Source organism: Eubalaena glacialis, chromosome 2 (assembly GCF_028564815.1).
Source record: "Eubalaena glacialis isolate mEubGla1 chromosome 2, mEubGla1.1.hap2.+ XY, whole genome shotgun sequence".
Classification (NCBI taxonomy): domain Eukaryota; kingdom Metazoa; phylum Chordata; class Mammalia; order Artiodactyla; family Balaenidae; genus Eubalaena; species Eubalaena glacialis.
The window spans coordinates 72,587,920-72,613,220 of NC_083717.1; the positions used below are offsets into that span (position 1 = coordinate 72,587,920).

The following is a 25,301-nucleotide window of genomic DNA, read 5'->3' on the forward strand; positions in this document are numbered from 1 at the left end:
TTGCCTCCCTCTTTTTGTTCCTTTTGACGGGACCATCAGACTAAGCCCCAGGCCCCTCTGATTCAGAGCTGGGTTCTTAATGAGGCTCAGGAGAGGAATGCAGTCTCCGTGGGAGGCTGAGGAGCCCCTCACCACCCCAGGTTTCCCTCGCTGCAGGGCAGATTTCAGGCTCAATCAGGAGCTGACAGCACGAACCCTTCCGGCAGCCCTGGGAGGTGGGAAGACAGTGGGAAGACACACGGGCTCACCCGAACCCCATCACTCAGACACCCGCAGGGGAGGGGCAGCTTCTGGCTTCCCCACTGCTTTCTCAAGGGTCTCCCGCCAGGCCTCGGAGGTGAGATCTGGTGGTCCTCTCCCTCGAGGTCAGGCAAGGGGGCGTCACTCTGCCCATGGCGGGTGTTTCTGCTCTTCCCCCGCAGCTGGTGGATTTGGAGACAGCCCTGTACTGCACACGGGTGGATGACCCGTCCCCTAGAGAGATGATCAACAACTTCCGGCAGGTCCAGAAATTTGATGAGAGGCTGGTGTACGTCTCCTTCCGACAAGGTGAGGAGATGCAGTGTGTGGCGAGTGTGGTGCCGAGATGCCTGTTTTGTATGAAATCGGGTGCCCTGCTCTTGGGCACTGTCACTGATACCCTTAGGAGATGGGTTAAGAGCACTCTGGCTGCCAAGGGAACCAGATGCATGAGGAGCTACTGTGTGTGGGTTTACTGAGGTCTCCCTCCACTGACCTTGACTTCCCTGAGCCTTGGTAGAGAAGCACGAGCCAGGGCCTCCAGGCGCATGGACCAGAACCCTCATTAAGTCTGGGAGTCTCCCACAGATGGGGAAGAGAGGATGGTCTGGGGGCCTCTCTGCCCTGAAGAACTACCTACCCCTTCTCCTAAGATACATGATAGGGCCCTTTTCATGAGATCAAACCTTCTAACTTCTTACGGGCTTTCTTGGCATCAAGGTCCATCTTTGGCCTTGCCAGGTGATTCCTGGCACCACTAGCACCACCAAGGTCCAGGGATGCTCCTTTGTAAGGTTTTAGAAAGTGGGTATAACCCACATCTGAGCCACAAGCAGCTGATGGTCTAATGTAGCAGGGCCCGTTAGACAAGAAAGTATCTTCAGAACTGCCTTTTGTTTCATCTCCTTGAAGCTTGCACAGGCATCCGAGATCTATACGGAATGAAGTTTAATAGTTTGGTTTCTTCCTGAGCTATGGAAGATCAGTTCTTCCTTTTAAATCCGTAACCATAACTCCCCAGATGGACAGTTAACATCTTGACTTGCTCGGTATCTACATCAAGACAGCTGGAAGCTGGGGGTCCGGGGAAAGGGGTGAGGGGCCCACACTCTTCAAATCGCTAAGTTCACTTTCTCATATCACTTGTGGCCAAGCTGGGCCAAGGGTTCATATTTAAGGATGACCATTAACCCACTTGTCAGAGAATCAGCTCTCCTCGTCTCACATGGGGCACCTTGTTCTGTTGTTCCTTTCATAGTGTGTGAGATTATAACGATCACCTGCTAAGCTTAGTGGACCACATGAAGACTGAATTTCAAGGCCCTTGCCAGAAAGCTTTAGAAACATGCCCTTCTGAACTGACCCACACATATGGTCAGAATTACGTCCTTCTCTGTCAGTTACTTAATCAAGAACCGTCCAAGAATTTATCTTTTGTGTTCTCCTCTCCAGATGTCACTAGTTAAGGTCATTTTCCTCTTTTCACCAGTTTCTTGGTCTGAAAACTGAATCTATAAACAATGGCCCCTCCTAAAAATTGAGGACAACTGGGACTGAATCACTTAACTGGACCCTGTATTTTCTTCAACTGTGCTAGAAAAGGAACACAGAGCTTGGTTTCTGTCCTTAAGAGGTGTAGAGTCTATGACGGCCCTAGGGCAGGGTTTCTCAGCCTTGGCATCAGCACGTCAATGCTGACACTTGGAGCTGGATAATTCTCACTGTGAGGGCTGCCCTTTGCACTGCAGGATGTTTAGCAGCGTCCTTGAACTCTACCCTCTAGATGCCAGCAGCATCCCCCCCTTGTGACAGCCAAAACATCTCTAGACATTGTCAAGTGTCTCTGGGGGAGGAGGGGCAAAGTTGCCCCTGATTGAGAACTGATGCCCTACGGATTGTACAATGACTTTCCTAGGCCCAGAACTTTTTTTTCCCACTCCTATCACAGGATTCTAGGGTTTTATATCACATGCCCTGGTCTTCATTCTATTCTATCCCTGTTTCCCATCTTCCTTTAGGATTTGAGTAAGTACTCTTCTTGTATAATTGGGGAGGGCCAAGGCTAAGAGAAGTAGATGAGAGAGAACTATTCACCCTTCAAAGAAGCATACCAATTCCTTCACCAGGGGTCCAGATGCCTCTGAGGTAGCAACTTTCTTCAGAATCCCCTCATCATTCTGTTCCTTCCCTTTCGTATGATTTTTTTTTTTCTCTTGTATATGTTGTTTCTTGTTGCCTTTGGTTAAAATGCCCTCTCCTTGGGCTTCCCTGGTGGCGCAGTGGTTGAGAATCTGCCTGCCAATGCAGGGGACATGGGTTCGAGCCCTGGTCTGGGAAGATCCCACATGCTGTGGAGCAACTAGGCCCGTGAGCCACGACTACTAAGCCTGCACGTCTGGAGCCTGTGCTCCGCAACAAGAGAGGCCGCGACAGTGAGAGGCCCATGCACCGCGATGAAGAGTGGCCCCCCCTTGCCGCAACTAGAGAAAGCCCTTGCACAGAAACAAAGACCCAACACAGCCAAAAATAATTAATTAATTAATTAATTAATTTTAAAAAAAAATGCCCTCTTCTTGTGAAGAGATGAAAGTCACGCCAGGCACTTTTTTTCAGCTCTTAAAAAGTGCCTCTTCCAAGTGGCACAAATGGAAGTCTTGAGCTGAAGAGAGGAAACAAGACTCACGTCCTCCAGGTGGGGTCTTGGAGAGGAGGAACACATCCTGGGAGCAGTCCAGATCTCGTAGGAGTCAGCTGCCCGATGTGAGGAAGGAGAAAGACAGTAGAGGCACATCTATATAGTTCAGGGGCCCGATTCTTGGTTCCCCAAAGTTGACCTCTTCCCAGCCAAAGACACCAACACTGGCTCCAGATGGCAAAGGGTAATAAAGCCAGACCAATAAAACCCAAATGCTAATGTTATCAAGTTCTATTTTCAACATGTCAGGGCAAGGAAAACTTGAAGGACAAGAGGAAGCCAAAAAGTTTCTATAATCGTGTCTTCAGTGCGCTTGCTCTGAGCAAGTGCATGTCACATGCCTAGAGCCTGGAGCCAGCAGAGGCGACACTTAGGCAAGAACGCTGGGCAGTCGAGGGGTAGGGCTTTCCCCCTCAGCAGAGCTGCGGAGTAGCCCGATTAGAATCTGCTTGACCCTGAGGGACCTGGGTAGTTTCATAAAATGTTTAAAAAAGAGAGAGAAAAAAACCTTACAAAGCTAAGATGGCTAATGATCTAATTTTTTGAGACTAGAATGTATGCTTTGTGGTTACTGACCTTGTCAACTTTCTAAAAGTCCCTATTTATAAATAAACTCTACTAGATGGAAAAAGATTAATTCTTCCAAAGGATCCAAATGAAAGACCAGAGGCGTTCCCCTTAAAATCCCCTACCCCGGCTACAGGGTCTGAATAGTCAGGAATGATCGTCAAATGTGCTAAGAAGTGGAGTCCTAGTCACACCTAATGCAGTTCAACACACCGCGTGTTACTGAGCACGCCCCACGTTAGCCACTGCGGGGAACAGAAAGCCCCACCAGGGATGTTCTCTTGCTCCCAGCAATAAGCCTCTGGCCCAGACAGCGGGAGAAGGGGTCAGGCGGAAACCTGGGACCACCCTTCGCGGTTCTGCTCATCAGCACCAGCTGATCCTTCCAGCATGTCTCCCCTGCTCCCATCCTGCCCTGGGGGGCCTCCTTCAACATGGCAGGTGCTTTCATGTGTGCATGCTATTGACTTTTGCACACACGAGTCCCTTTGTCTGGGATGCCCCTCGCCTCTTCCACCAGGAAAACTTTTCAAGACCCAACTCCAACCATATCCTGCCAAAGTCTTCCCCATCCCCCCGGGGGTGACTTACAGTCTCCTGCTTCAGTGCAGCTGAACTTGTTCATCTGTGTTATAGTTTTTAGCACACCACAGGGCAATGATGTATTACCACGCAGAAAAAGAAAAAGAAAAAATATGCCTCTATTACCCACACACCACGAGCCCCTTAAAGCAGGGGCTGTGGGCGTCTTACTAGCCTTTTGTGCCTGGCACCGTGCCTGGTGCTCATCACAAGTCTGAAGGAATGGAGCCGACCCATCTCCCTTCCCCTCTCCCCACCAGTGTCTTCTCTGCAGAACGATCTAAACAGAAGCCTGACCAGTTGTCAAGTTTTAGTTTTATTAAGTCTTATTTTGCTTTGTTATCAATTTGCCAACAGCATTCAAATCAATCTATTTGTTGAGGAAAACGTAAAGATCAGAACGTAGCTGTCAAGTGTTGAAGGTCTGGGAGGGGGTTGCTGAGGGATGCCGTCAGGCCTTCTGTCATCTGGCCTGACAGGGGTAAGAGCCCCGGTCCCACCACCTGTCATTCCTGCAGCACAAACAGCCTGACCCGCAAAGGGAACGGAGAGCATGAAGCACCCAGTGCTGCATAGTAACCCTCGCCCACTGTCCCAGGGCTTAGGCCCCCTCAGAGCAGCACGGCTCTCTCTTCTGGGCCTGCATTCCTGCAATCTGGAAGGCAAAGCCCTCAGGCCCTAGCACGGTCATAGAAAACCAGTTCCCACATGTAATCTGGCGGCATCTTTTGGGCAGACTTATTTGTAGAAATTATTTCTTCAACGGGTTCCACAGTGTTAAGAAAAACTCCAGTAAAATATGTCCTCTTAAGATAGTTATGCTCTGTGGTTACGGAGGGCGTCTTCCTTGCTTTTCTTACAAAAGCATCATCCAAAGAGAGGACCAGCATTTCAGTTACTTGAGTCTATGACTTGTATTAAGCATGATAACTAGAGTTTTACCATCTGAAACTGGATTTTATATATTTAAACTCTCAAATCCCTGCTAAACCAAAACTCTCCCTGCCTCTTTTGTAAGACTGGAGACTGCTAAAGACATACACCTATATGTATACGTATCTAATCACTGTGGAACATGTCACCTACTAAAACAGTCCATACTTTAAAATAATACACTGAAAGGAAAAGGATTGTATTCCTTTTATTCAAAACTCTGTTTGAATAAACAGAATTGCAAATAGACCTAGAAAATGCTAGACTTGTTTCAGGAACGGCAAGCTGTGTAAATGAGCTGCTTGGTCCTCCCGCTGGACTTTTGTGTGTGTGCACCTGAGGCTTCAGAAGACCTCAGACGCAGTTAACCAGCATCCCTCGGTCCAAGAAGATGCCTGTGGAAGACGCAGCACCTGAGCCAGCCAGACAGGTAGCAGTGCCCCGTGGCGAGCAGCTCGCTGATCTTCTCGGGGGTCTGTACCTTCCCGGGTGAGGCACGTGGTACTGGGGTTCTTCTCTATCTGTGTGATTTCCTTCTGTGTGGCGTACTGTCCTACTTCTGCTCACCCTGACTCGTACCGGAGCCTTGTATGGAGAGCAGGCAGCTGTCCCACGTCTGTAATGGCACGTACCCTCGTACCTGCCAGCTCAGGAGCCCCTTCGTTGCGTTCTCACCCCGTGCCGTCTCTGTCAACCAGCCTGTCTTGTTTCTCCTGTCTGTCCCACTGTTCTTCAGTGGGAATCCTTGTCTCATTTGCCATTCAGAAACCATTTCTGTGTTTAATCTGCAAGTGAATCTTTGCCCCTCCCTGCACCATCTTTGATGCCTGTTCTCTGCAACATCCCAGAGGCGCTGCGGGGATGCAGGCTTCGGCTTCTCTCTCTGGGCACTAGTTCTCTAGTCGCCCCAACAGTTCTCCTGTTGCCTTTTGTGACCTCCCCTCTCCGTTTAGTTAGCAGATGCTCTGGCATCTGCCTCCAGTGGGACCCAAGCCCTGCGCTTTATCCAGCTCAGCAGAGGAGCTCTGCTCCTTGATGCTTGGTGCTGTCTCACCTGGCAGGAGATAGCATCTCAACGTCATCTTTCTGCCCCGGGCTTCCTGGCGGGTAGAATTCCCACGAGGCGCCGCCCTCGCTGCCATTCCTCTTCCCAAGGGGCTTATGCTATTCGCTTGCTCAGTCAAGCTGCTTTGTTTTTTGCTGCATCAAACACTTGGCTGTAAAGCATCTGTCCCAGTCTCTGGGGACTTCCTTGTCTTCATACCTGCTTGGTCTTGTTTCATTGTTTCCAAGGAGAGGCAACTTAGGCCCTAAGAAGTCGTCATCCAGGAGCAAGGAACCCACATTAGCGCCCTGGATTAAATTAGGCTGTTGTTTATAGGGCCTAATACAGCCAAGGACACTGCTCAGTGACACAGGAAAGCCAGACTCTCCCTCCAGATCAGCCACCCAGCTGCGCCACGTGCGCATGAGAAAAGTCTCATGCCTGGGGCCTTGCTTCCAAGCCTTCACTCTGCTCCCTAAGACCATGGCCTGAGGGTACCTCCTCCAGCCCCAGAGCGGGGCTGTCAGTTGTCTGGGGGCCTGTGTGGCTCTGAGGATGTTTGAGGTGACTGTGAAAGCGACGACTTTAGAAACCGTCCAGTTTGGACAGCTCCGCCAAGTGGTTAGGCTTACTAGTAATAGTCTTACGTGGCGAGAACTAGTTTAGTACCACAAGCATGTGGAGCTTTAGGAACAAAAAACAAAAGTGTATTTCATCAAAAAGGCTTGGAAAAGAAATCACGACTAGTTGGGTTTTTTTTCAGTGGTTGTTGTTTTTAAGATCCTAGAGGCCTTGGTTACCTCTAGGTACCTTAAAAATAAAAAAAACAAATTATAGTGTGCAGAGGCCACAGGCCATGCAGGGAACAGAGCATGTGCTGTACAAACACTTGATGCTTTCCCCAGGGGGAGACTCACGTCCTGAGAATCTCCCCAAGCCACAGACTGGTCCCTGTGTTCAGGGCAGGGAATCAGGCGAGGGGAGCCACGCTCTCTGCCACCTGGGAGGCCGCGGGCTACCAGTGGTGGCCGGCAACAGCCAAGAGAACAGGCCACCCTGCCCTTTGTGGACGGCTCCTATCCATACCTGCCCTGCTTATCCTTTCAACAGTCTGGGGCCACCCGGGAAGCCAGACCAGGGACAACTAGGGCCCAGCCGTGGACCAGGGAGGCTACTGGCTCAATATTAGACTGTGGAGGAAGACAGTAGGGAAATAACTCGGGGCTGATGGCCCCAGGGGAATCAGCCAGACTGGGGCCAGATGGCAGGAGAAGGGGGTGAGCAAAACCTCACCCTGCAGTCTCAGGTCTGGTTCCCCAGGGTATCAAGTGCCCCAAGGGGAGGTGGTCCCTGGCCCTCGGCCTGCATCTCACACTTGATCGGGGCTCTCCCAGGGTCTCCGTCGCCATGGTGGGCTCTATGGGCACAGGCTCTCCTGAGTGTCTGGCTGGGTGGCCACCATCTGCACAACTCTGGCTTCCAGTGTGAACTGGAACCCCCCCATCCCCTCCCCCCCCGCCACAAGCTAGAAGTTTCTACTGAGATCAGAAAACCACCAGACAGGCGGGTGTGTGTAAGCAGAGACTTTCTTTAGATGGAGAATCTGACTGGAAGAATGAGGAGTAGCTCTGAGAACCTGGAAGCAGCTGGGGTAACCTGGGGGCTTTGTGACTGGGCGCCTCTGTGTTACTCGAGAGGACAGACTCACTCAGGGCCCTCCCCAGAGAGGTTCCTAGCAGGCTGACCACGGGATTTCACCTTAGATCACTGGGCACTATTTTAGCCCCACTGAGGACCCCACTAACTCACCCCATCCATCTCCAACAATAACTTGCTGAAGAAGCCACGCTCCTCTGTTTCCATGTAGCAGGGAAGATAAGCTGGTATGGTGAAGGGGCTTCTCCAGTGTGGTCCAGTGGGGCCACAGCAAAAATAGAACCAAAAAAATATATAAATAAAAATAAATAAATAAATAAATTAAATAAATAAATAAATAAATAAATAGATAGATAGATAGATAGATAGATAGATAGATAGATAGATAGATAGATAGATAGAACCAAACCATGACAACATTACTGGATGGGGATGGGTGTAGAAGGCTGGTGACAGGTTCCAACCAAGCTCTGCTGGCCCCAGCCAGCTAGAACCTGGCAGCTTCCTTGCTGAGGAAGAGAGGTAGGTGCCAGAGAAGCAGATGACAGCTCACCAAGGTAGACTCTGATTCTCACCCTTCCTCACCTTCCAAGTTGGCCATATTGTATCAAAAACTGAAGTCTTAGCTGTGCAAAGAGACTGTTGTGATTAAAGGAGCATCAGAGGGAGGGATCACGGTGTGAATTCCCTGGGTGGGCAATTCCCTTTACCCCATCAGGCACCTGAGCCAAGAGTGAACATCCCCAGAAGGGCTGCATCAGCCCTGTACCTCCACCCAAACAAAAGGTAGAGCTTTGCTCAACACACTGGTCAAATCTGCCAGGGTTTGACTCGGTTAATTTCCAGTCTTTTCCTCTCCCCTTTGAAGGGCCAGACCCTACGTACACAGGACTGAGTCTGGGTATGTGGCCAACCGGCCGTGCATGCTGCAGCTGGGTGATCACTGTGATTCTCGGTGTGATCTGGGCCTGTGATTCTTCAAGCCCACCCTCTCTGCTTCTCCGTGCTATCACTCTGACTCCTGACCCCCTCCTCACTGTGTGTCTTACCCTCAAGTCACTCTCTGATTTAAAGATGAGCGGCCAATCAAATGCTCCCCTGATGAACGACCTAATCACTTTATAGCATGTGTACATTCAAAGAGCCTATCCAAGACCTTCTGTTTGCCAGGATGGGAAGCCATTGCCTAAAAACTAGGCCTAAGCCCAGTATGGAGGTTGGGTGACCAGCCAGTTGACCTTGGCAATGGGCCCTGGTTGTTTTGGACTGCTTAGGACTGTGTAATGGAACTTGGGGCCAAAGCTGATAAAGAGGCATCTCAAGGGGCCTTAAATCCAGCAAGCAAAAATGGAATAAGTTCTTATTCTGTAGCCCAGAGTTTCTCAAAGTGTGGTTCATGGACCACATATATCAGCATCAGCTAGAGGTGTTTGGTTAAAATGCAGATTCCTGGGCCTAACTCCAGATTGAATCAGAGTCTCTGAGGGTTGGGCTCAAAAATGTCTACATTAGACACAAGCTCTTCAGATGATGCTGGTGCAAGTTTGAGAAACCCTGCTGGAGAATCGCTACAATTTGCCAATGGCCCCCTGTGAGTACTCCAGCCAATCCTGCTAGGCCAAAGACCAGAACCTAAGAACAGAGATGGGGAAATTACACCTTTCTGTGGATGATTCTGCAGCTGTCACTTGACTGTGCACACATGTGCTATGGGGATGAGATGAAGGGGAAGGGAGGATTGTAATGAGTGTGCACTATCCCTCAACAGGCATCGCCCTTTCTGTGGCCCTGGCTGGCGTTCTGGGCATCTGTATTGTCCTGGCAGCATCCATTTGGCTTTTCAGAAGGATGAAGAGGTGAGTTGGTTTGGGCCCAAGATGGGAGTGGGTGGCTTTGTGTCCATGAGGATTGATCTGTTTGGGAAGGCAGCCTGCAGAACGAAGGGCCCTGTCACCTGTACCAACACTTATCCTAGAAGTGCCATTTCCCAAACACCATTGATCCAGTGAGACACTGGATGCTGGTGGTTCAAGAGTCATTGCGCTCAGAGCTGGAGGTGTGTCTGCCAGCTTTGCTGCCACTGCTAAGACCTTGGATGAGCCTCTTGATTTGAAAGGGAGGTCCCATTTACCTACACACAAGCACCAAGGCTGTCTTCTTTCTAAGATCTTGACATCCGGTTTTTCTTCTCTGAACCCAGAAGAAAACTGAGGGAAATTTTTTGATTTCTTACTCACATTGATGCCCTTTGCTTGTGTTTTTATTGTCATGTTTAGTTTTTCCTAAAACCTAATTTATTTTTCCTGGTATGAAAAAAAGAGGTTGTCAGAAACCCTGTAGGAATCAGAGATTTGAAGCAGGGTGGTAATAAGACCTTCGTCAAAATGCAGGTCTAGTATCGTCAAGCGTTAAAAGAGAACAGTTGAAAAATGAACAGGTTCCCTTTTGGTTAATGCTTTATTGGGGGGCGTTTCCTCCCAAGACCAACAGAACTGGAGAAAGGTCTCCAAGAGAGGAATCTGACTTGCCTCATTCCATAGCTGAGTTGGGCTGCTCTTGCCTCTCTTTCCAGTTTGACTAACAACACTCATGTGCCCTTGCTGTTCCAGCAGCAAAAAAGTTGCCAACAAAGGAGTCATCTACAAACCGGCCATCAAGCAGGAGACTAAGGCCCATGCCTGAGGCCCTGGCATGCCCAGGCGTGTCCAAGGACGGACTTGGCTTTGGACACAACCTGCTGTGGCTCCCTGGACACTTGAAATACCCGAGGGTTCTCTGGAGTTCCACCCACAAGCACCCCAGACACTTGGGGGACCCCACCATCCTGATGCCATGCCACCCCCAGTGGGAGCGTGGATGGGGAGAGCTCGCCTCGGAGGTAGGAAGTCTGAGCTGTCTGCTTCGCGAGTGTGAGACCATGAAGTGGTCCGGATTCTGGGAGCACAAACCACGTCGCCCGCTGCGGGCTGTTACTGGTTAGAACACACTCTTATCCAGGGCTTCACCTGAACGTGGTTTCAAGTGTCCCGGGAATTCTGTTTCTCGTCCATGCTTTCAGACCAGCACACGGACTCTCTCTGCGCTCAGACTTAGGCTCCGCTCTTGAGACTCAGTTTCCTTCCCCAGGGAAGGGCTTGTTGTCTGCTTTCCTTCTGCTATGACAACACCTTTAGTCTGACCTTACAGCTGGGGGGACGGGGGTAACAGGAAAGATCAAGGTGTCCGAGACAAAAAGAAAACAAGAGATATTCTTTGTAATATAGTAGAGGCATTTTCCAAGTCCTGCTCTTTGTTTGTTTGTTTTGTTAGTTTGTCTGTTTAACTTCTTTATTGGAGTATAATTGCTTTACAATTGAATCAGACGCACTGAATGGACCTCAGAGAGAGAGAAGACACGTAAGATCTGGAAGAGTCTCACTTTGGAATGAGAACTGGAATCAGAAGATGCTTGTCAAGCCCTAAGTGTGAGGACAGAATATTAAGCCCGACCCAACCTCCTGTCAGGGGTGTCGTTATGTTTCATACTTTACGGATTTTATAAATAATTTGGCTATTCCTTGAAAATGTGTTGTTGCCTTCTCTCTCCTCGAGGAGACGTGAACTCTGAGATGACCTAAGCTGCTTTTGTGTTTAAAGGAAACAGAAGCAAAATGGTTGAAGAGCTTTGTCTCTCCTGACCAAATTTTATCTCTGCCACCTTTGCGGTCTGTGCCCCTACTGTCAACCTGGAATTGGGACCTACCAACTTCTCTGACTTGGAAGAAGATATGGAGCCATGGCTGAGTTAAAGTATATTTTCAAACTATGAAAGCAGGAAGTTATCTGTGCAGGGGCTGGCATCATGGCATTCAGGGACCAGAAATAATGGAATGTTGCAAAGATCCTTCATGGTCTTCCCCCCAAGTGACAAAGACAGTTTCTGAGATGACGTAACTCCTTTATTCTCCGCCCACCGATGTAAGAGCCCAGCAGAGACCAGTTAGTTCCATGACTGAGAAGGAGGCCCCCACCACCAACCTCTCCTGGCTGGCACCTTGCAGTTCACAGAGAACCTTCTGATTCCCACTCTCATTTTGACAGCATGAGATGTCCTCCTGAAGCATAGGTTTCTTTAGATCGTCTTTTTTCCTCTCCTCCTCCCTTGACTCTGAGAAGTCTTCCCTCTTCTCTACTGTCTTAACTTTTTGTAGTGATGGCAAGCCCTATGTCTTTGTAGCTTGTTTGCTAGGCGGAGTTACAGATGGAGACTCGGGGGTGTGTGTGTGTGTGTGTGTGTGTGCACGCGTGCGTGCGCGTCCATGAGACCTCTGACCGCCCTGGAGCCAGGGGTGGCATCCGGCCTTGCCATTAGCACACCAGCCTGATGCTGATCAAATGACAGCAGCGACAGCCCTCAGGACTGAGCAGTGGGGATTAGACGATGCCTTCTTGGCCTCGTCCCAAAGTTGCCCATCAGAAACCAACAAAAACCACTCCAGAGCTGTGAGGCTGTCTTTCAAAGAGCTCTCTACAGCTTTTAGGGACAGATTTTGTGAGAGCACAGAGAGAGCATTGTACCTGGCACAATGGCTGTTCATAAAAAGGGAGAGTTATGGGGGAGGTGAAAACAGTGACAGTTTTCCTGCCCTCTCCCTCCTCAGCACAGCCTGGGCTCTCGGCCCTCTTGGCTCAGACAAAACAAAGCCAGGGAGAGGGCTCCAGGGATCAACAATGTCACCCTCCTTGCTACTCCATGTGGGACTCCTGAGGATCCAGCCCTGCAGCTGGGAAAGCTTTCCTCAGGTTCTCACTCATTCCCTGCCACTGGCTGCCTCTACAGGAAAGCGCTGCTGAAGCTCCTCTGCCTCCCACTGACCACTGGGAGGGCCCAGGTGCTGAGATGGGTGCATGGCAGGCAAAGGTAACAAAGACGAGGCCCCGGCCGGGGCAGGGACACAGGGAAGGCCCTGGCTTCTTTGCCTCTCACGAAGGGGAGGTCTTCAGTCTCTTTGCTCTGTTTGGTTACTGTCAAATGGTAAAAACCTATACTTATTTCCTTAATAAACATTCTAGGACTTTGCTGCATTGATTATTAATCCCATTTTAGGTTCCACCTTAAATTCTTTTCCCCTTCACTCAACTCTAAATTTTCATTGAAAATATTTGATCTGTATTTAGATTTCATAAAAATTTACCTTTGAAAAAGCATATTCACGTACCCAAGTTGCTCCAAACACAAAATTTTCCAAATAACTGAATCAATTATCAGCTTTTAAACTTAAATTTATTAAAATAAAATAAAATAAATGGAGTTTCTCAGTTTCAGTAGCCACATTCAAAGTACTCAGTAGCCACGCATGGTCAGTGGCCAGTATAGCCACTGTGCAGATATGGAACCCTAACCTCATTTGACATATCCTTTGGAAGGGTTAAACCTAGATGACTTTCACACAAAATAAACCCTGGAAGAAAGCTCTGGAAGGTGAGGATGGGGGACAGGATACAGAGATGGGGGAATCCAGAGAGGGTGGATATGGAGGATGGGAGAAAAGAGGGCATACGGAAAATCAGGCCCAAGGGAAGCAGGCCAGCAGCTCTTAGGCGTGGCTCCCCTTGTCCTTGCACCCCTTCCCCTCACTCCTTCCGGGGGTCCCCAGCCCTCCCTGCCCTGGCCACACCCTTCAGCCACGCCCTGGGGTCCAGGTGCTCAGCAGTGACCCGGCCTAGGGCGTCCTTGCCTTTGCGGGAGCTCCCGCTGCGGGCATGAGGGCGCCTGGTTAACTTCCGGGGACCTCGCTGCAGGACCCTGGCCAGGTGCCAGGTGCTACCAGCCCCCTGTGCCCCCAACACCCCCTCCCGATCTCCTCGGAGTCTGAACATTCCCGCGCCGGACAATGTGGTGCGAAAGCATTCTCTACTGGAACCTGCCATCCTGAAGGGGGCGAACGCCTGAAACCCGAGTCTCTTGACTTGTTAGCTGTGCCCTGTCCCTCACGTTAGAAGGAGTCACCTTCCTTCGAGATGTGGGGAGAAGCTCGAGACCCACTTACAGGAGGAAATGAGACCTCCGGGGCCACCTGCCAGGCAGCAGAGGTGCCTCCTGGGCAGTGGGTACCATTTTGGCATCACCATGCATATCCACATTGGACACGGCGGGCAGGCACGCCTGGCCCTACATGGTCCTCTGGCTGGGATTCAACTGCCGCAGGGTGTAGGGGAAAGGTGTGAGGCCGAGACAACACTGCAGAGGAGGGTCCCTCTGCCCCACCCATATGCCCTTTCACTATAGAATGACGGCAGAAACAAGGGCCAAAGTGCTCTGTGGTATGGAATTATTCACCAAAAAAAATTATTGCAGGTCAGCATATCATCATGACTGCAGGTCAACCGGGGATTCAGTAATGCCTCCCGCTTGTATACCCTTGACTGTTTCGACGCACCTTCACGCCTTTATGCAACAACCCAGGGAGAGAGGGAGCGCTGCCCCTATATCTTATAAGTGGAAAACGAAACAAGGGCTGGAGCTCTGGGCTGAGCCAAGGCCACGCAGCTCCCGCAGTGCTCTGATCTCCAGCGGCAGCGCAGGGTCCACCCTCCACAGCTCCGGTGCCACGGAAACACCTTCTCATAATAGAATTTGCCATATACTTATCATAATCACGCCACAACGTCATAAAACCCCACAGGATAAAGGCCCTAAAGGCATTTGTGCCAACAATTTCTGGAAAATCAAAGACAACCTCCCGCCTCCAATCTGCTTCATAACATTAAACTCTGCCATCTGCTCAGGAAAAGCCTGAGCAAGTTCTGCCAACTGCCAGCAGACAAAGGAGTCAGCTTAACTCCTGGGATGTTACCCTCACCTCTAATTCAGCGAACCAAATTCCCAGGGACATGTGCACTGAACTTTCTCTCTTCCTGAAGCTGAACTGGAGACAAGGAATAAATATACACACAAATATAAACAAACACACACATATAAAAATTCCATTTGTATAAAATTCTTAAAAATGTAAACTAAACTATAGTGACAGAAAGCAGATCAGCGGTTGCCTGGGGACGAGGTGGTGGCTGAAGGGATTACGAAGGGGTACGGAAAATTGTTGAGGTGATGGATATGTACGTTATCTTGATTGTCGTGATGGTTTCTCTACATATGTCAAAACGGCTCAAATTTTATACTTTAAATAGGTGTCATTTATCTTACATTAATTATACCTCAATAAAGCCATAAAAGAAGAAGAAGAAGAAGAAAAACCACACAGCCAAATAACATCCTGCCCCATCCTGGCATTTCCATTCAGAACTTATCCCCTTGGTCCATCAGGAAGGAGAAGCCTGGGGAGGGGGAAGGGTAAGCTGTGACAAAGTGAGAGAGTGGCATGGACATATATACACTACCAAATGTAAAATAGCTAGCTAGTGGGAAGCAGCCACATAGCACAGGGAGATCAGCTCAGTGCTTTGTGAACACCTAGAGGGGTGGGGTAGGGAGGGAGGGTGCGGTAGGGAGGGAGGGTGGGGTAGGGAGGGAGGGAGGGAGACGCAAGAGGGAAGAGATATGGGAACATATGTATATGTATAACTGATTCACTTTGTTATAAAGCAGAAACTAACACACCATTGTAAAGCAATTATACTCCAATAAAGATGTTAAAAAAAAAAAGGAGAAGCCTGGCCAGGCCTGGCACACTTCTCTGGGACTTGTCCTGTGGGTGGGAGCCCAAGAAGGAGCATGATCTCTACTCACAGGGCCACTATGACCTCTCCACACTGTAAGTCAAAGTCATTATTTCTGCTCGAGTTCACTTGTTTCAAATATTAACTTTTAATCACCCGCTATGAAGACAATAAACACAGGGCCTACGGGTTCAAGGGCACACTGAGACCTCTATAGCAACTCTGTGCTGGTGATGACAGAGTTGACCAGCTTCTCTGAAAGCAGCAAAGACCCTTCTGGTGAGGCAGGTAACATAACCAGTTAGTTCATCTGCTGAAACTAGTTTCCCAAGCTACCTAGACATCCAACAGGTCTCATGCATCTTAGTTTCTCTCCTTCCCAACCACTCGACACATAACCATTTGAAAAGTTTTCCTGAATATGGTACATCCTTTTCATGGAGAACAAGCATGGTCAGGAGCTCATCACTTCTTCTTAGCCACTGGGTGAAATCTGGAATACGAAATATGTACTTGGTCTTTGTCTTTGGTTCCTGGCACAAAGCTCCTAAATGTTATTCATAAGAAGCCCTTTTAAGCCACACCTCAGCTGATGCTAAAGAGGTGATGAAGCTTGGAGGATGGGGGCTGCTTTCCAGAGGAACCAACCATGTGACTAGAGGGTTAGAACTTTCAGCCCCACCCCCAGCCTCCAGGGAGGGGAGAGAGGCTGGGAATTGAGCTCAATCACCAGTGTGTGTGGGGGGGTGGGACTTCCCTGGTGGCACAGTGGTTAAGAATCCGCCTGCCAATGCAGGGGACATGGGTTCGAACCCTGGTCCGGGAAGATCCCACATGCCGCGGAGCAACTAAGCCCGTGCACCACAACTACTGAGCCTGCGCTCTAGAGCCCGCAAGCCACAACTACTGAGCCCGCGAGCCACAACTACTGAAGCCCGCATGCCTAGAGCCTGTGCTCCGCAACAAAGAGAAGCCACCGCAATGAGAAGCCCGCGCACCGCAACAAAGAGTAGCCCCCGCTCGCCGCAACTAGAGAAAGCCCGCGCACAGCAAAGAAGACCCAACACAGCCAATAAATAAATAAATAAATAAATAAATCTATTAAAAAAAAAATCACCAATGGGGAATGATTTAATCAATCACATCTGCATAATGGGACCTCCATAAAAACCCTAAACAATGGGATTCAGAATGCTCCCAACACAGAGGTGCTGGGATAGTGGTGCACCCAGAGAGGGCATGGAAGCCCTGTGCCCTTTCTTCATACCTTGACCTATGGACCTCTTTATCTGGCTGTTAATATCCTTTGTTAATATCCTTTATAATATCCTTTATAATAATCCCTTGTTAATATATCCCTTGTTAATATCCTTTATAATAAACTGGCAAATGTAGGTAAATGTTTACCTGAGTTTTCTAGCAAATTATCAGACCTGAGGAGGGAGTCATGGGAACCTGTAATTTACAGTCAGAAGTACAAGTGACAACCTGGGACTTGCACTTGATGTCTAAAGTGGAGGCAGGCTTGTGGGATTGAGTCCTTAACCTGTGAGGTCTGCAGTATTTCTGGACAGTTAGTGTCAGAATTGAGTTAAATGGTAGAACAGCCAGCTGGTGTCCACCGAGGACTGGAGAATTGCTTGGTGTGGAGAAACCCACACTTCTGGTGTCAAAAGTGTTATATGGAAACAGCGTTTTCCTTTATCTCTCTTCTATCATTCAAAGTAATTTCCAATTGACTTTCTTTCTCATACCTCCTTATTCAAAAGCAAAGATTTAATGAGCAACCACTATTTGCTAAGCACTAATTAAGTGCAACCACAATTTAGATAGATAATTGGTATCACAATCTCATTTAGGGAGACAGAAAACATTAACCATAATATATAGAAGAGTAGTATGAAAAGATGCTATGTGTCTATTAACAGAAGAAGGACTAAACAAACTGTACTTCCATAAGATGGAATACCATTCAGCAAAAAGTTACAACTTATTGATATACCCCAAGACATGAATCTCAGAAAATTATGCTGAGGAAAGAAGTCAGATACAAAAGAGTACACTTTGTGTTATTCCATTTTTATGAAGTTCAAAAGTGAAACTAATCCACGGTGATAGAAGTTGGAACCAGCATCTGCCTCTGTGGAAGGTACGTGGATTGACTAGGAAGGAAGCAAGGGAACCACCTGGGGAACAGGAAACGTTCTATAGCTTGCTGGGGTGGTGGTTACACAGGCGTACACATTTGTCAAGACTCATCCAATTGTAGGCTTCAGATCGGTGCATTTTACTGTATGTAAATTATTCCTTGATTTAAAAATATATATGTGTTAAGGAATCACAGTGGAAAAAGCCACTTGTTTTTCTAAGTCCAGTCAGGAAAGACTTCACAAAGACTGACACTTGAGCAGCACCTTGAAGGAGGAATATGATGTTTTCTACCTGGAGTGAAAAACAAGAACAAAGACGTGGAGGTTTGAGAGCTCACAGTGCATCGTAAACAGAGGCCTCGGGGATGTGTTTGAAAATGCCTGGGAAGGGAGGACAGGGAATGGTGGGGGGCAGGAAAGTGGTTGGGATCAGAGTGTGAAAGGCCTTTTATGATACACACTTTCTAATAAGGACAACAAGAAATCATAGAAGTGCTTAGATTATGGTTTTGTCTGACTACATAAATAATATATGCTCTGTATGTGGAACCTAGAAAAATGGTACAGATGAACCGGTTTGCAGGGCAGAAGTTGAGACACAGATGTAGAGAACAAACGTATGGACACCAAGGGGGGAAAGCAGCGGCGGGTGGGGTTGGTGGTGTGATGAATTGGGCGATTGGGATTGACATGTATACACTGATGTGTATAAAACTGATGACTAATAAGAACCTGCAGTATAAAAAAACAAACAAACCAACAAAACAACTAATACTAAACTTTATTTGGGTTATTTGTATGGAAGTATGTTAATATAAATGTTTCAGACATTACATGAAATTTCTAAAAATCTTATATGTTCTGGTATAATGTTATAAGTCATAATTCTAGTTATTACTTTAAAATGTATATCTCAGAAATAACTAAATTTCCTTGTCAATTGCATTATTATGAACTTTCATCAGATCTTTAACCGTGGTCATTTTTAAGTCTTGTCATTTACAGACAGTTCTGGGTGTACTCTGATGCTTTTGCAAAAATGTTCCTATAAAAGGGTTTCATCTTCAAGAAATTCATGGAAAAGACTCTGACAAGTACAGGTTTCTGGTAGCAGACTATACTGCTGAACTGAATGAATAAGCCTTTTCAGAACTCTAATGGAAAACTGATGAATTCATAAAAGTGCTAACAAAAGATCAAGATAAAAAAAATTAATTACATGGGACTGAGTGAACTGATGAGGATGATTATAATTTTTGTGACTTTCTGTTTGAATATAAAAAAAAAAATCCCACGAGGACTCAGAGGCAAAAAATATACAAATCAATTTTCACTGCAAAGTAAAGATGCTGTTACAGTGGAGGATTACTGGACTGAATGTCAATATTATGACATAGTATGAGTGTGTTTTGTGTTTGGTAATTGCAATCATTGTTGCTTTTGTTGTGGTCATCCATTTACAATGCTTGGTGTCAGTTTATTTATCTCTTGTAAAAATGAAATACAGTGTGTGTGTGTGAAAAAAAAAAAGGAACCTTGGAAATGCAGAGAAATGGAAAGTGTATTTAAAGTCACCTCTTCTCTAATGCAGATGCTACTAATGTTTTTGTGTTTTTCTCTCAGATATTTTTTCTATGTATTGATACTTTTAAAAAGTCTTTAAGTAATTAACATGATAGCATATTGTTATTTAATATTTATAAACCTAATTTTTATTAGCTGGATAATGTTTCTTTGGATGGATTTGTTGGTCTAACCTTTTCCTTCGTGTTAAACATTAATATTTTTCTTCTAGCTTTTTGCTACTATAATGCTGTGACCAATATTTTTTTTTAAATAAGAGGTTTTCCATATTAAAAAAAAAAAAATATGCTCATTAAAAAATACAAATATTTAATTATGAATAAAGCCAAAAGTCCCCTATAATCCTAACTCCCAAAATAGTCATAGTTATGTATGTTTGTGTGTTAACATTCACTTTTAAATATTTAATAAACGGATCTTACCTACTTTCACTATTGTATTCTTGGTATCTACCACAATGTCCAGCATAAAAAATATTTACTGAATGGAAGAATGGTCTATACCTTGCTTTTGTTTTCTAACATATACCAAATATCCTCATTCTTTCTAATGGCTGTAAAGCGTTCTGCAATTGGAGGCCAAGCTCTGTTGAAAGATGTTCATTGCAAATTCCTTACAGTTACAAGACTATTACAAGATCCTATGTATTCAGACGTATTTCTGGAAGATAAATTCCTAGAAAAGGAACTGCTGGCTCAAAAAACGCACATCTCAAAATCTTATAGATATTTTATAAATTTTGCTAAATTACCACCCAAAAGGATTGTACTGATTTGTCTGCTTACAACATGCTAAACATGACAAACAGCAACATGCTGTTTCTACCATATGCTAAACAATTCTTTTTTTTTTTCATTTTATTGAGATTAATTGACACACAGCACTGTATAAATTTAAGGTGTACGGTATAATGATGTGACTTACATACATCACGAAGTGATTATCACAGTAAGTTTAGTGAACGCCCATCATCTCATATAGACACAAAATTACAGAAACAGAAAAAAATTTGTGTGTGTGATGAGAACTCTTAGGATTTACTCTCTTAACTTTCATATATAACGTACAGCAATGTTAATTATATTTATCATGTTGTACATTATATCCCTAGCACTTATTTATCTTAAAACTGCAAGTCTGTAGTACTTTTTGACTGCTTTCATCCAATTCCCCCTCCCCCCACTGCTCACCTCTGATAACCATATATCTGATCTTTTTCCATTTGTTTGTATGTTTGTTTGCTTGTTTTTGAAGTATAGCTGACCTATTAACACTATGTTAGTTCCTGTTACACAATGTAGTGATTTGTTATTTCTATACACTTCAAAATAATCACCACAATAAATCTAGTTACAATGTGTCACCACCCAAAGGTATTATATAGTTATTGACTATATTCCTCACACTGTACATTTCATATCCATGACTCATTTATTTTGCAACTGGAAGTTTATACCTCTTACTCTCCCTCACCTATTTCCTTCCTCTCCCCACCCCCTTCTCCTCTAACCACCTCTTTTGTTCTCTGTATCTATAACTCTGTTATGGCAAGATTTCATTCTTTTTATGGCTGAGTAATATTCATGGTGTGTGTGTGTGTGTGCGTGTGTGTGTGTGTATGTATGTATCACATCTTCTTCACCCATTCATCTACTGATAGGCACTTGGGTTGCTTCCATATCTTGGCTATTGTAAATGCTGCAATGAACACAGGGGTGCATATATCTTTTCTAATTAGTGTTTTTGTTTTCTTTGGATAAATACCAAGGAGTAGAACTGCTGGATCATATGGTAGTTCTATTTTTAATTTTTTGAGGAACCTCCATCCTGTTTTCCATAGTGGCTGCACCAATTTATACTCACCAACCGAGCAGAAGGGTTCCCTTTTCTCCACATCCTTGCCAACACTAGTTATTTGAGGTCTTTTTGACCACAGCCATTCTAACAGGTGTGAGGTGATATATCACTGTGGTTTTGATTTGCATTTCCCTGGTGATTAGTGATGTTGAGCATCTTTTCATGTGCCTGTTGGCCAGCTGAATGCCTTCTTTGGAAAAATGTCTTTTCAGATCCTCTGCCTGTTTTTTAATTGGATTGTTTGTGGGGGTTTTTTTCTTTTTTCTTTTTTCATTGCAGCATTTATAATAGCCCAGATATGGAAGCAACCCAAGTGCCTATCAGTAGATGAATGGGCAAAGAAGATGTGATACATACATACATACATACATACACACACACACACACATATACATATGTTGATGTTGAGTTTTATGAGTTCTTTATATATTTTGGATATTAACCCTTTATCAGATATATTATTTGCAAATATCTTCTCCCATTCAGTAAGCGGCCTTTTCATTTTGTTGATAGTTTCCTTTGCTGTGCAAAAGCTTTTTAGTTTGATGTGGTCCTGTTTATTTTTGCTTTTGTTTCCCTTGAGACATATCCAAAAAAATACTACTAAAACTGATGTCAAAGAGAGTACTGCCCATGTTTTCTTCTAGAAGTTTTATGGTTCTATGTGTCTGTTTTTATGCCAATACCATACTGTTTTGATTACTACAGTTTTATAACATAGTTCCTTTTTGTTTGTTTGTTTTATTAAAGTTTGGTAGAATTCTTCAGTGAAGCCTTCTAGGAATTTCTTTATGTAAACTGCAAATTTGATGCCTTCAATAGATTTTGGGGATTTCTGGTTAGCTCCAACATGTAAAGAGCTTGAAAGCTGTCACTCTCACACTTACAATAAGAAAACACTAAACACATTGTAAAGCAATTATACTCCAATAAAGATGTTAAAAAAAAAAAAGAAAAGGAAAACACTAAACAAACTGAAAATCAGTAATGTTTCTCACCCCCATTAGAGAACTGAGGTCTCAAGACAAGCCATCATCCTGAAATCTGGAGAGACAGGTGAATCCAGAGAGCCACAGCTGAGATTTGCTTACCTAGAGCAGAAGTTGGTGGAGCCATAAACAGGTAGGGACACTTAAATGCTAATTTTGACAAATTGCTAGAGCCTAAGTATGGAATAGCTTAAAAGTGAGAAATTCCTAAGACTAGAACAGAGTCTTAAGAGCCCCACACTTTTGAGGGTTTTACCTCCAGGAGACCTGCCAAATTCTCAGTGAAGAGCCCTCTGCGGCTCTGGCAGGGAGAGGGTAAGGATAATCATTGTAAAATATGCCCAGAGGGACTTCCCTGGTGGCGCAGTGGTTAAGAATCCTCCTGCAAATGCAGGGGACACGGGTTCGATCCCTGGTCTGGGAAGATCCCACATGCCGTGGAGCAAATAAGCCCGTGTGCCACAACTACTGAGCCTGTGCTCTAGAGCCCGTGAGCCACAACTACTGAGCCCGCGTGCCACAACTACTGAAGCCTGCACGCTTAGAGCCCATGCTCCACAACAAGAGAAGCCAATGCAATGAGAAGCCCGCGCACCGCAACGAAGAGTAGCCCCCGCTCGCCGCAACTAGAGAAAGCCTGCACGTAGCAACGAAGACCCAACACAGCCAAAATTAAATAAGTAAATTTATTTTTAAAAAAAGAAAAAAAAAGTAAAATATGCCCAGAGCGTTCTCCATAACAAAGGCCTACTTTACAGGAGAAAAGACAGTACAAGAGCCTTATCCCACCTAGAAGAAGGGCATTTCTCCCACTCCAGCCCCCTTTAGCCTTCCTGTCTCACCTAAGGGGAGGAAAAGAACTAAGAGACACTTACTTAAGGGATGTAGCCCCACCAAAAAACTGAGATTTAGTCTTAAGATTATAGGACATGGCCCCTCTCCCGCACCAACCTTACTGCCACCTCAGTAGGGCTCCAATATAAAAACAGTGGGTTACAGTTCAAAGATATGCAAGACATAGACTTTCTTTGAGAAGGAGCACAGGGGAAGCCCAAAGTCAAGAGGGGAGACAACAACAAGGACATGAGAGGAACTTGAAGCCTCTGGTACTTAGAGCTGCAGCAGACATTAAATACAGTCCAGCTCTTGCCCAGACTGACATAAAACTTACACTAAAGGCCTATTTACTTCAGTTCCTATTACCTAATACATGATGTACAGCTTTCAATAAATAATCACAAGGCACATTACAAGGCAAGAAAAAACACTCTGAAGCAATATAGGGATAGTCAGATTTTCTAGTTCTTCTTGAGTGAGCTTTTTTAAAAAGGAATTTGTCTACTTCATTTAAGTTTTTAATTTACTGCCTTTAAGCTATTCATAATATTCCCTTTTTACTTAATAATGTAGAGGCTGTATTGATATCTCCACTTATTCCTGATACTCATAATTTGTGCCCTCTTTTTTTCCTTATCAATCTGGACACAGCTTTACCAATTGTATTGATTTTCTCAAAGAACCAGAGTTTCCTTTTATTGATTGCTCCATTGTTTTTTCTGCCTTCTATCTGACTTCTGCTATTCTCTTCACTACTTCCTTTCTTCGGCTTATTCTAGCTTTAGTTTGCTCCTCTGTTTCTAGTTTCTTAAGTAGAAGTTTAAGTTCTTGTTTTTAAACATTTTAACTTATCTAATGTAAGCATTTAATGCTAAAAAACTTCCCACTCTATTCTCTCCTTAGGGACTTTGCTTTGGCAACTATCGCCTCTCCTGCATCAATGTTTCCCTTTCCACTGAATCATCCCCATCTTCATATAAACATGCTGTTACAGTACAGTGTTAGAGAGAAAAAAGAAAAGGAAAGAAGAATGCCGTCTCTTGCCCTCACATCCTCCTCAGGCTATCATCCCATTCCCCTACTATAATTATATGGTTATCTGTATTCTACATGCTGTGGCTACTTCCTTATCTCCCAATCTCTATAACCCACTCCATTTAGACGTTTACCCCTACACTAAAATTGCTTTTATCAAAGTCACCAGAAAATTCCATCTCTCCATGTGCAGCAATCAGTTCCTACTCCTCATCTTACTCATTGCTCAGCAGCGGTTGACATACTTCCCCCTGGCTCTCAGGCCACCACACTCTCCTGGTCTTCCTTCTTTCCTCAGTGATGACCCCACCTGCCCTTTCCTGTCAAGTGGAGTGCCTCAGAGTTCAGCCCTCAGTCCCCACCTTTTCTTTTTGACATACCATACCTCCATGACCCACCTGCCCTTCATCCACTCCAAAAATTTTAAGTATCATCTTATGTATTCAAGCTATTCTATATTATTTCCTAATCTGTAGTGCATTTGTAGCTGCCTTATATATTTCCTAAACACAAAGATCTCCACCATCTTGTTCTTTTCCATCCTTTTAAAGTATCTCTCTCTCTCTCTCTCTCTCACACACACACACACACACACACACACACACACACACACAAGATAAAGTATCTAACACAATGTTCTGTGCATGGTAAGCCCTGATTAAGTGCTGTAGACTCTACCTCTGATTTTGCTCAAGCACAGAAAATATGTATGGATTTACTATTAGGTATAAGCAGGATTTACAGTGACCCACACTTGAGCAAAAAGTACCACCTACTAATTATTGAACCTTAAAACCAGGATCCACTCAGAGCTCATAATCTACTGTCGTCCCCTTAGAATGTGTCAAATCCCCAATTCTTTTACTAAGGCTGAGACCATAAGCCAGGTGAGTGGTTCCTTCTATTCAGCATTTTCAATAAGGCGAAGGTAAAATATGTAGTTCTTTCCATTGGGGGTTTCTCATATCTTGAGGCTGGTCACAGGGAAATCCTTCTTCCAACTAAATATCAAACAAATAACAATTAAACTAGAGCCATGATTTCAGTGTGGAACGGCCAAAGTAATTGTACATGAATCTGGGCTGTTACCTGAGGAATGTACACCTTTTCCATTACAAGTTAGACCAAAGAGTCCTTGACTCCTGAGGATATTTCATCTAATAATACAATTAACATAAACCTGGAGCAGCTTCATTTCAAACCAGAGTGAAAAGGCATCACACGGTTTTGCATTTTAGGCCCTAACAATTCTCTGTGTAGCGTGTCTGATGGTGAAGGCCAAGCTCAGCCCCTTAGTTGCACTGACTCCTCACCAAGGGAAGAAAAAACAAAACGACTCTACAGGCTGCTCGGGGTCACTGGGTAGAAAATAATTGTACTCTCCTAGTCAACCAACTCCCATCTTTAGCCAGTATTCCATGATGTTTTATACATTCACTATTTTACAGTTACTTAGGAGACTTTTCAAGGGC

General features: G+C 45.5%; 2 protein-coding genes across 5 annotated transcripts in view; one reads left to right on the plus strand and one right to left on the minus strand.

Annotated features, from left to right (window-relative positions):
- The window catches only part of CA12 (carbonic anhydrase 12), a 59,122-nt gene extending 47,840 nt beyond the window's left edge, over positions 1 to 11,282 (plus strand). Inside the window, exons 8-11 of one of the 2 annotated variants that reach the window (XM_061180219.1) lie at positions 423 to 549; positions 8,587 to 8,619; positions 9,487 to 9,574; positions 10,331 to 11,282. In XM_061180219.1, coding sequence (XP_061036202.1) covers positions 423 to 549; positions 8,587 to 8,619; positions 9,487 to 9,574; positions 10,331 to 10,400 — 318 coding nt within the window. In that variant the 3' untranslated portion in view covers positions 10,401 to 11,282. Of the gene's footprint in view, positions 1 to 422; positions 550 to 8,586; positions 8,620 to 9,486; positions 9,575 to 10,327 lie in introns of both variants that reach the window. The other variant, XM_061180218.1, reaches the window with a different exon arrangement.
- APH1B (aph-1 homolog B, gamma-secretase subunit) overlaps positions 1 to 25,301 on the minus strand; it is a 267,402-nt gene that overhangs the window by 199,129 nt on the left and 42,972 nt on the right. Inside the window, exon 7 of one of the 3 annotated variants that reach the window (XM_061180222.1) lies at positions 17,788 to 17,819. The exons of the other annotated variants lie outside the window; for them this stretch is intronic. The gene's annotated coding sequence lies outside the window, so the exon portion shown is untranslated. Of the gene's footprint in view, positions 1 to 17,787; positions 17,820 to 25,301 lie in introns of those variants that run through there. 3 annotated transcript variants of the gene reach the window in all.